This window comes from Lactuca sativa, chromosome 5 (assembly GCF_002870075.4).
Source record: "Lactuca sativa cultivar Salinas chromosome 5, Lsat_Salinas_v11, whole genome shotgun sequence".
NCBI lineage: Eukaryota > Viridiplantae > Streptophyta > Magnoliopsida > Asterales > Asteraceae > Lactuca > Lactuca sativa.
This window is the reverse complement of record NC_056627.2, coordinates 75,626,868-75,638,714: the sequence shown is the minus strand read 5'-3', so window position 1 is coordinate 75,638,714 and position 11,847 is coordinate 75,626,868. Positions and strand designations below refer to the sequence as shown.

Below are 11,847 nucleotides of genomic sequence, written 5' to 3'. Positions count from 1 at the left end.
CGCGCTTTTGCGCGTCGTCTATAGACGACGCGCATTTATGACGCGCATTTACGACGCGCATTTATGACGCGCATTTACGACGCGCATTTACGACGCGCGGTTATGACACGCAATGCGTATCAAGGAAGGCCCTGTCATAAAGGAAGACGACACGCATTTGCATGTCGTAACCTTACGACGCGCGTGTTTATGACACGCAATGCGTATCAAGGAAGCCCCTGTCAAGAAAGGCCATGTCATAAATGAAGATGACACACATTTTTGCGTATCATAATTTTAAATGTTCTAAAAAAATATTTATATATTTATTAGTTTTTAAATTAAATTTGCATTTAATGTCTCATAATAGAAATAAAATATCATATACAAAAAATACAATCCATTGCATAAAATTTAATGTCATACAATTCTATTTTTTACAATATCTAAATTTGCATCTAATCTACTCTCTACATCAAATTCCAACTAAGTAAAGTTGCATCTTGCCTTTCATAATTCTTTAAGACTAATGCTCCAAACAGATGTTATATGGATAAGAAGTTTACATTGGCCCATCTACTCTGTGTTTCATACTAACAATTGAAATGAAGAATGCAACACTTGCATTTGCAGCATCTTATCTCTTTCGGCTTGAGCTTTCTTTTCCTCTTTTCCTCTTGCAACAAAAATTACCAAAATCAGAATCACATAGAAAAGGCATATTGTGATTTCTTGCATTAAACACCAAAATCATAACTTTTGTGTGCAAGTTACTTATTATATCAAAGATAAAACAAGATTTTTGATTTTTGACATACAGTAGAAGCAAGTTTAGTTTTAAAATAATTACCAGCAATTGCTTTGGTTTGTGCAGCAACAACTTCCATGGTGGTTCCAGCTTCTCGTTGCTCAAGAGTCTCCCCAACACAAGCAATAACCTTCAAACCTTGAGATAGTGCGTATGCAACCTTGTCTCCAACAAACTGAATGAAACAAGAAAAAGAAAAAAAAAACTTTTTCAGTAACTTGCATACACCACTGATTAAGATGTTCACAAGGAAAAGTGTGAATTGATTTGAATAGGCTGAGTAAAATCTACACAAGGACAAGGGTACCTCATTAGTTTCATTCAATAGGGCTCTCCTTTCAGAGTGACCTAGGATGACCCAAGGGACACCCAAATTGGCAAGCATCTCAGCACTGTAAATATAGAAAACCAACTTCAGTATTTAGTAAGAATCAAGAAGAAGAAATCAGACATAGGAAATTGAAAAGTTTTAGAAAAAAAAAGGATGGTAATTTGATAAATGACACTTTGAAACATACCTAACCTCACCGGTGAATGCACCACCCTTCTTAACCCAACAATTTTGAGCTGCAACTTGGATTTCAGGCCTCAATTCACTTTTAACAAAGGTAAGAAACACAAAAGGAGGGCTCACCACCACCTCTGGTATGAAAAGTACTCAAAGGGAATTTACGTAATTTCACTTATTTATGGTCTCTTTATTTTACCCTTTGAAATTATGATGATATTTCAGGAAGTCATAACAGGAGCTGGCCACTCCAGTGCTATTGATTGGTGGGCAGTGGGTAAGCTTATTAATTTTCATGAATTAAAATTTTTCTTTAAAATATACACCATTTATTTGAATTACCTTCTTTTACCCATTTCAATACTTTAACTAATTTTTTATTATATTCTTTTTTTTATTTCATGTATTTTATTATATGAGATGTTGTATGGTGGTACACCATTTAGAGGAAAGAATAGGCAGAAGACATTTGCTGATGCAGTGGAATCCCCTCTATGTCCTGAATCTTTGACTTCACAGTATCAATGTTCTTTGAGCTCTCCACCTCCAACTTTATTGTCTTCCCTGTTAAAGTCTTCCCTGTAACCACCTCCACTATAACTCTCACCACCACCACCCTGCATTTATCAAACAAAAAAAGTAAACCACCAATATTCAATCATTTCACCGTTTGTGTATGTGTGTGTGTGTGTGTGAGAGAGAGAGAGAGAGAGAGAGATACCTGGTAGTAGCTTGTGTGATTTCGCACGTGAGAGGCTGAAAGTGGTGGACCTATAATTTAAAAAAAAATGTTATGATTTGGTGATATCTATTAAACTTTACCATAACAATAACAATGTAAATTGATAGTTGGTTAAAAATTAGAGATGGAAAGAATGTAGGTAAAGGATTACCCCCAACATAAGTAACAGTGTAAATTGATAGTTGGTTAAATATTGGTCCCTGAGTATATTTGAATTTTGCAATTTTAGTCCTTATTTATGGAGAGTCATTTTACTTGGAATAAGGATCAAAAAGGTTATGAAAATCAGACTAAAAAAGTAAAATACTATAGTAGTTATTTTTAATGTGATATTGATGAATAATGAGACAAAAGGGTAAAATTGTAAATTTGCAAACATTGTACCTGTAATTTGTCGATTTCCTGAAATAAGGAAAAATGGTCATTTATAACAAAGTTTATAAACTATAACGTATAAACAGTCTCACTTGCTCTTCTTCTAACTTAATATGTGACTCTTCCTCCTTTCGCCTTTCTTCTTCCATGGCAGCTTCTTTAGCTAACTGCTCTAGTAGTTCCTTTTCTCTATCAGCTTGTAATGATGCAAGATACTCATCATCATGAGATTATGTATTTATTTATTTGTCAATAATGGAAAAATCGTAATTTCTGAGGGGTTATTAATGAAAGTAGTACCTGTTGTTCACATATTAAACGTTGAGCAGTGAGAGAGGGTGAGGGAGAACATGATGCTGGCTCACCTGCTCTTCTTCTAACTTAGTCTGTGAGTGTGAGTGTAAGGTTGAACGTCAGGTATAACAACAATATGTGCTTCCTACATATACAAATACAATACAATCATTGCACCTTTATTTTTATCAAACACCACACCAACCACATCAATATTTAAACAATCCCAAATACTAATCTACTTTCATTCTACTTCCATTTCTTGCAATTAAGCCTTTAAAAATAATAATCATACCATCTTCTTGAAGTGTCTTGTTGATAATGAATCAGTAGGCAGGTGAAAAGAATCAGATACAGCAGCAACAACAACATATGTGTTGGTTCAGGCCCTGTTTCACACAACAAAAACAAAGTAAAAAGAGAGAAGATGCAGGGGTCAATTCTCTTCATTCCAATCTTTAGTGAGTCCTTATAGATATACCTTTTTGGCCTAGAACACAATAAGAAACACATTAAGGAAAGGCAAGTGTCATCAGTATCACTATCTGTTGGATTGGATGGACATTTATTTGCCAAAAAAGAGTGAAATAAATGTCTTATGTTATTAAAATCTGAGGTTAATGAAAGCATTTAGCTCATTTCAAATTACATATTATATATATCTTTGAATCATTTAAATAAATTCTCAAGTTCAATTCGTTACATAGGCTTGTAATGTCTGGAAATATACCTCCTCCATGTCCCTGATTTTGGTAGCTCCTTGTAATCCCATCACAAGCAAGATCATTAAGCAACTGTGCAGGATCTTTAGCTCCACCATGTTGCAGTAACTTTGTTCTAATAACAGTACCAGTCTCTAATGACAATAGGTCCTCCTTGCATACTATTTCCCATAAGGTTGATGCAAAACACTTTGCATACAAGTAGCTATAATAACCTACAATACAAAACAATTTTTTTCAAGTGAAAAGTTGACAGATTTAACCCTGCCTAATTTACTACAATTTCTTTTATCAAGAAACATCCTAGAAGAATCACCCACATAATCAAAATGCAAATATTCACAGAAGAATCTTGGAAAACATATAAGAAAATAGTTTCAACATGAACTTTAAAACCTGTGTATAGCCCTTAGAAGTTCAGGATTAACTGCTTTGTTGCTAGCAGGTCCGATCTTTAGCTTCAAAATCTCATTACCCTTGATCAATCTATACACTGTAACATCTCCACACCAGAGAATCCCTTTAACAAGTTGCCCTGAACCCGCAAAGAGGAAAGATAAGAGAAGAAAAGAGTGAGTAATCTACAGCTACGTAACCATGTTTAAGGTACTTGAAGAAGGTCTTTAAGAACCCTAAAAGCTCTTTCAGATTAGGGTTTTCTTTCTTTTCATATGTAACCCTAACTGATTTCAAAGGAGCGTTAAAGTGTAATAACCCACCCATATGCATAATCGACATGATCTAACCAAGAAAGATGAAACAGAGCAATCGTTGAAATAAAAGATGAAGGAAATAGACCTGGGTAAGAAGGCGAGCCCTTTCTTCCTCGAACAAAAATTTCAAAATAGATGCCTGATTCAAAGGCCGCGCGCTTTCAGCGAGAAATTGGTGGGTTTAAGAGAGAGGGAGAGGGGAAGAGATTTCTTGAAGGGGAACGAAACCGTGAGAGAGCTCGATCAGATCCTGAGATGTTTAGTGCAAAAATGAACTATATAACCAGGTTGTAGACCGGTGACTGCAATTATATGTATGTTTGATCAAGTCGAGATCTTGGGAAAGGTCAATTACGAGGATCTGAAGAGGAATTTGAGATCTGTAGCCTATGGATGCTAATGCAAACGTGATGATGATGACCAAAAATCTTGATTTCTCTCGCTAAATTCTTAGTTCAATCCGAGCTAGGGCTTGTAAGGCCCTAAATCGCCGACGCTGTGTGGGATGAGAAGCGGTAAGGTTCTAAATCGTCGGCTCTAGGGTATAAGTAGATGGAGCATGTAAGTTCTTCACACTTTCAAGCATAATTGTAACCCAATCGTCGGCTCAAGCATAATTGTAACCCAATCATAGTCACTCAACGCGAAAATATGCGATTTTGGAACGGCGGAACTCTATGGCGAAACCGATAGCAGCTTGTACGCTTTCGGAGTTGTACTTCTTGAGATATTGTCAGGCGAAGAAGGCAAGTGACGAACGAAGGAAGGAGTGTCGATAACTAGGCAAGGCAGCAGTCGAATCTATGGAGGGGGAAGAAAGGATCGTAATTAGGGCAAGAAGGAAACAAAAGTGGAGGATAAAAAAGAAGGCGGGTGTTCAAAATTTTAGGGATTTCATTTCCCCCCTATCTACTAAACGCGCTTTTCATTAAAATTATAAAGTGACACTCATAGAGGACGCTCATTTAAGATACAGTGCCCTCCGTGTTTTTAATTTTTCTCGTATGACGCTAGTTGAAGGGCACGCAATAATGCGTGACCTAAATCCTTAAATTTTTTGAAGAGATGACGCTTTTTTAACGTCACTCTCCATTGCGTAACATAAATCAATGAGTGTCGTGGTTTGCGCGTCGTAAAAGGCTATTTTTCTTGTAGTGAACCTTCTTACACTTATCACCTTCATTCTGATGCTCTTGAACATTTTCATGGTTTTGGGGGTTGGTGTTACTTCTTGGTCCACCAAACCTGTCAGGGCACAAATATGTCACTGCGGCAAAAACAGCCAACTGGAACATCACTGGGTCGAATCGAGAAGGAGGTGGCGACGGAGGGCTGTTGTTACTTGAACTGGATGCTTTCTTTGAAGACATTTCGATCTAAAGTGATTAGGAAAAAGAGGATGGTAAGTCCTCAGCATTAAATCAAGAGATATGAAACAAGGGATATCTCTTTATGACAGACATATAATTCTATTAAGTGATAAAGCAGGAATGAATTATCATGGCAGATAAACTATCTCTAAAGGAATGATCGAGGGGCAACGCTTGAATAAGAATTTTCTACAACAAAGTTGGATCTAGAAATATGTCACACCCCAAAACCAAGAACGGCGGAAACATTCTGGGGCGGAGGACGTCATGTAAAGTATCACAACAATGAAAAGTAGTAAACAAGCAACAACATCATCCATTGCATTAATAATATAATTGTTATACAAGTGTATTCTGTCAAATTTTGATAAACACTAAAGCATAAATCAAAATGAAAGATGAGTCTTCAACGAGCTCCATCTTCCCTAATCCTTGCATCGGTACCTGTCTATGTTGACCTGAGGATACAAGTAATTTTGAAAGCGAGTATCAGCTTTAAAGCTGGTGAGATCATAAGTATTTAGTGTCTTAATTTGTAAGTAAGTATTTGTATGTAAGAATTTGTATGTGAACTGTAAGTATGAAGATGTTTGTAAAACAACTGTAAACGTTTGAAAAACTCTAGAATCCCTATGATTCCTACTATTGTATAAGGGTGTCTTCTACCAAGACTTAACTGTTCTCAATGTTCGTGTCATGTAAAAGTGTGTAAGTTTTCCCAAGTGTTACTATTATTAACAAAATATAGTTTTTACATTACCGTGTGGCGTGTGAAAATTCACGAAGTGAATGTAATGGGAAAAGAAATAGTACTATGGTGTAGTGTCGAACTACAACCGTACCTATTACCTTAAATCTAGGGTAATACTTCCAAGTACTGTAGTATTTGATATAAATAACTACATCGGTACTCAACTACCTTATTTGAGGGATAAGGTATAATGTGATGTCTAGATCCCAGACTATACGCTCCCCTATCAAAGAGATTTTGGGACCTACCCACGACCACTGCATGTATGCAAGCCGTGAGCATCCACATTACTATGATCATGTATACTTGATATAACTATCACTATTCCGTTGTGATTCATCAGTATAGTTAGATCCTGAACTGACTCCGTGCTATAGCACCTAGTGACGTCTATTCTAAGTATATGTAAGCGTACTCATTTAAGTGTGATCATGTACTTCAACTTATGTAAGTGTGATCATGTATTAGTATAGTAGTGTACTGTAATGTTCTACGTGTGCTAGCTGTAATGTGTGTTCTCCCTCTATCTAGCATGTATAGTAATGTACTGTAATGTTCTAGCTGTAATGTATGCTCTCTCTATCTAGCAAGTATAGTAATGTACAGTAATGATCTAGAAAGTATTGACTCATGAATGAACTGACTCATTGTATGATATTGCGTTCTAGTAATAGTTCTAGTATCTTCCTAAACTACCCATATGGTAGTTCACTAGTAATCTAACTGGTAAGTATGAACGTGGATGTATACCCTTGCTACCCAAGGGCATGGGATGGACTGGAAGGACCTTTTATGACTATATATGTACACATGATATATAACTAATATTTAAACGACCTTCGGATGAGTACCCGATATCCCACCAGACCACATCTCAAGCGCGAAAAGGAAATAGGGTGGATAGCCTTCCTAAGTCTTTTAAACATTTCTTATATAAATATACATATAGAGGCATGCAATTTATAATATAAATGCATAAACAAGTTTTGTAAAAACATTTGAAACATAATTATTATCTTAAGCAAAGATCGACTTGATGTCAATCTATAAAACAATTTGAAGGCATGGGTTTGATAAAACAGTTTAGTATAAAGAACATTTGTTTGAACACAATTGTAAATAAGTTTGAAATATAATATACAGAGTAAACTGTATAGTGTAATAAGGAGTTTAAAACATATAAAATGTTTATAAAAATCATTTGAAGTAACGGTTTGGTAAAACGGCTAATGAGTAGCCAAATCATTTGAATGTTGTATATTAATCACATGTGATTGATGTAATAACTAGCATAATTCTACTTATTAATCACATGTGATTGATATAATAACTAGCATGATCCTACTTGTATCCCCCCCCATAAAACATTTAAAAATAGTTTAAAACATTAGTTAAGGGGTATGAACTCACCTGCAGTAAGTGATTGGACTTGAACGCACTGTTATCGTAATGAAGGATCGGACAAGTGCTTGGTGTCAAGTGAAAACTTTAGACACACACAATGATCCTAATTACATATGAAGACATATGTATATAAATAATTAGTGATTAAAACACTAATTATACAAGTATAAACATTTAAACGCGAGGAAAACACTTATGGTCAAGTGCTAGGAGGCTAATGGGTTGCAACAAAGGAGTGTAACACCTCAAACGGGAGTTTAAGGTCTAATGACCATATGTTTTGGATTTTAAGCCCCAGGGGAGTAAACTCCTAGCCGTAAACTCTCAACCAAGTCTCTAAATGAAGCTTAGAATTATTACAACTCTAGTGGTGAATTGCTTCAAGGCTAAATCAAGTGTTTGGGTGCCATATTAACTCCTTTAAGGAGTTTACGGCCTTGGGACCATATTCCCTTGGATTTTACGGCTGTAAACTCCCTTGGGAGGGTGATTATGGTGTTTTCAAGTCTCAAACATTTCAAGGTAATGATCTATGTTGGGTTCTAGTCATAAAGAAGGAGTTAGGGTGTCATTTGACCCCTTTATAGGTGTTTACGGCCCAAGAGTTTGTCTTGGCCGTAAACTCCTTTTTCCTTGTGATTCCTTATGTTTGCTAGGCTATAAAACCTTTATGGTACATGTCCTAATTTAAGTTTAAGCCTTAGGAAGTGTTTCAAAGCATTTTGGCACTTAAATATGGAGTTCACTGCCCAAGAACTCCTTGGCCGTGAACTCACTTTCATCATTGTTTCCTAATGATTTTGGTGTCCTAACTATGAAATGAAGGCTTCTAGTGCGAGTTCTAAAGCTTTGAGGGTCATTGGAACCCTTTAGGACCTTAAAATGGAGTTTACTCCCCAAGAACGTTCTTGGGCGGTAAACTCCCGAGTCTAGTTGTTTTGATATGTAATTGATGTTTCTAAACATAATCTAAGCTATATAACATAACTAGATCGAAGTACTCACAATTTGGGATAAAAACCCGAAGATCCGTGAGAGAGAATTTTGGCTTTTCTCTAATTGGAATTCAACTAATGGACTAATTGGTTCAGTTTTCTATATATAGTCCTAGGATTTTTGGCAGATAATATTTCTATTCTCGGAATGAACTCTAACATCCTAGGGTATTGGAATAACAGTGTTGCACAAAACCCTAGTGCAACCACTCTCCTAATATCTCCTTAAGTGTAAAATCCTGAAAACTGCCAAACTTATACTCGAAATCTGAGTTTTCACTGTAACTGTTCTACTTCTATTGGCTTCAAATGGTTTGTTCAGAATGGAAATTTCGGGTTGTCACATCATCCCCCTGTTGAAGGGATTTTCGTCCCGAAATTAGAATTTAGGCAAGGAAGTATGTACGAATGATCGAGTCGCGAGGAGGAAACTTCCTAATCGATTGGTTCTAGCGCACTTAAGTGAAATCGGGTTCTCGGTTGGAATCCCAACGAACCTTCACTATCGGGCGATGGCGCTGCTTCGTCCGCTTGACCTCTCGGTCGAGGGTCACTATGGTTCTAATACGAAGGCGAGGATCTCGACGAGTGGACTTACAAGAGTCCTAACGGAAAGGTATGGTTTCACGATCGAGACGCGAAGAGTAGGATGTACGTTACTGAGTTCGCGGAGTAGGTCTAGCTTGTGTGAGGCACAGGACCGATTCTGATAAGAAGCTCGGAGATCCTGTCTATCTTGGATTTAGCTTTCCACGCTTTACGAGGCGTATTAAGCCGTTCCCGAGTGGGACTTCCTAAAGGATTTGGTCACTCACTTGGAATCTCCAAGGTTTCTTTTTCTTGTTTAACTTCCCAGACAAAGGCCACCCCTTGCTGGGTCAAAGTCGTACGAGTTTCTATATTTTGCGAGAAGTTCTGAATGAACTATGATAGTAGGTCGGTAAGACCTGGAATTTGGCGAAAGCATGTCGGCGTCTCTGGTGTCAATAAATGCTCAACGGTTTTGACAAATTGAAAGAGTACTCATAATTTCCCACGTTACTAACAATGTGTCATAGAAATTTGACTTTTCAATTTCAAAACTCGTGCCTAGAGAACTTCGCTAAAGTTCCTCTGAAGGTAATGTTTCCATGGGTTTTCTTCTTACTATGAGGGTAGATAAGTAAGTCATTACATGGAGAAATGACAATTTTGATCCAAGTAAGAAAGATATACCCTATTCATTTAGCTCATGAAAACTATGGGCGTATTGGTCCTATCCGAAGGGTATCACTATGGACTCGAAGTGTCCGCATCGAGTTCGGAAGGTAGTCTTCTGGACATCCTTCTCTAACACTCGAACTGGTGATATTCGGATCTCAGATCCATTTCTGAAAGTAGTTTCTTTCCTTGCGTTTGCTCAACCATCTCGTCTACGCGAGGCAGAGATAACGATTTCTAATGAAAAATCTTGACGGAGTCCTCGATTACCGAGGCACATACGATGCAATCCATCGATCTCGGGGAGAATAAGACTGGGGTCTCTCCAGGGTGAGAAGCCTAGTATTGTTATTCTATCGTTGTGCAGTCCGTTAAGTGGTTTGTACTGTTCTGGTATCTCCGTGGGTGTTCAGACTATAGGGTGATTTGTTTACAAGAGTCGTACTAGGTTCTATGTTTGTTCACATGACAATGTGATTACTCGTATACTTAGGCAGTTCTCCCTCCTGAAGTTCATTTTAGAATTCATACATGGCTTCACGATCACAATCTCGTGTATACGAGTCGTATATAATTAAGATTGAAAAGGTAGTCGAATAACTGATTCCTCTTTACCCTCACTTCCAATGAGGAAAAGAGTTAAAGCGAAATCATCAATTCTAAACCTGTAGAATCTTGATTATATAATACTCTTATGTATACATTCCTCAGTGATAGATCATCCGCATGAATCCTTGGATTGAACTTGACGTACTGCACAAGTGGTACTTCGGGAATTTCTTCAAAAAGAAAAGAACTATGAGGTACTCCTAGCATGAGTACTTCGGTGTTGTGATGCGACGGTTTCACTGGAAAAGTGATATAGAAGAAGGAGATGTACGTATGAAGCTGTTTTCGTGAGGATCAAAATGAATCGATTCGTATGATAATGTCGAAATCATACTGAAATTTAAAGATATTAGATTTGAACATAAGACGTTTACAGACAAAACACAACCGTGCAACCATCAATAGAGTTCCTACAATACTATTGCTGCTAAAAAGTATACTACAAAAGACAAGTATACGCAGCACGAGCATCCCTAAACCTACGAAATCTCACAAAAGATAGGACTCTAGTTGCACTAGTTTGGGATAGTTTATAAGTCTGTTACAACGAAACGCCTAAATTACATTAACGTGGTTCCGGAGCAGGCTCTCCTGCAGCTGTGATCCTGAGAATTTTCCCGTCTTCGCCAGAGTTCTACGTTATCGGGCAATCCTTCTTGAGGTGTCCAATTTCACCGCATTGGTGACATATCTGGACAGCACTCACATCAGTGGAGGAAGTGAAGTGTCGAGTAGGAGTTATGGGGACACGGTTGCTTTCGTTGATCTTCCCTCTTGGGCAGTTTCTGTAATAGTGCCCTGCCTCACCACAACTATAGCAAACTAGGCTTGCTCCAATGGTGGAGGTAGTTCTACAGAAACGAGCAGTGTGTCCCATCTTGTTGCAATTATTGCATTGCCAGGCTCGGAAAATTCCCTTGTGGTGGTGGTTGCATCGGTCGCACTTCGGGAGTGTTCCTTTATAAGGTCTGCTCGGTACTAGGTTGGCAGAGGTTTCTACTTGTGGTTGTTGCCTGGCAATTCTCTGAAATCGTTTGCGTTCCACTTTGGCTTGACGTTTTCTTTTCTTGAACTCTGAGTTGTTGTTTTGGGTGGTGGCGACTGTTACTATTTGTTGATTCCTCGGATCGTTAATGCGATCGGGATTGTCAACTCCTTTTTCATTCTTGTTTGCATTGGCAGTGCTGCGATTTGCCAGGACTGCAGTCACAGCAGCTGTAACAGTGGCTTGAAAAGTAGCGGCGTCCATAGGAAAAGTAGAGGTCTCGTTGCTGGGCTGGTTGTTTCCGGATGACGACATGATTATGTAACACAAAAGACAAGGAGTTTGTGAGCGATTCTGGTTGACTCTAGACATAGTTCGGCTGTTTATATAAT

At 37.8% G+C, this 11,847-nt stretch overlaps 1 protein-coding gene across 1 annotated transcript; it reads right to left on the bottom strand.

Moving 5' to 3' along the window:
• Positions 1 to 746: 746 nt before the first annotated feature.
• On the bottom strand, positions 747 to 1,651 carry LOC128134142 (triosephosphate isomerase, cytosolic-like). Its single transcript, XM_052771606.1, has 4 exons — positions 1,648 to 1,651; positions 1,306 to 1,429; positions 1,095 to 1,179; positions 747 to 962 (listed from the first exon to the last, which is right to left on the bottom strand). Exons 1-4 carry the CDS (start codon positions 1,649 to 1,651, stop codon positions 762 to 764), a joined length of 414 nt encoding a protein of 137 aa, XP_052627566.1. The 3' UTR covers positions 747 to 761.
• Between the last annotated feature and the right edge of the window lie 10,196 nt (positions 1,652 to 11,847).

Coding starts and splice junctions, on each gene's coding strand:
- LOC128134142 (XM_052771606.1), bottom strand. Junction 1,180..1,305: donor GCATTCACCGGTGAGGTTAG/GTATGTTTCAAA, acceptor CTATATTTACAG/TGCTGAGATGCTTGCCAATT. Junction 963..1,094: donor TATTGAATGAAACTAATGAG/GTACCCTTGTCC, acceptor TGTTTCATTCAG/TTTGTTGGAGACAAGGTTGC.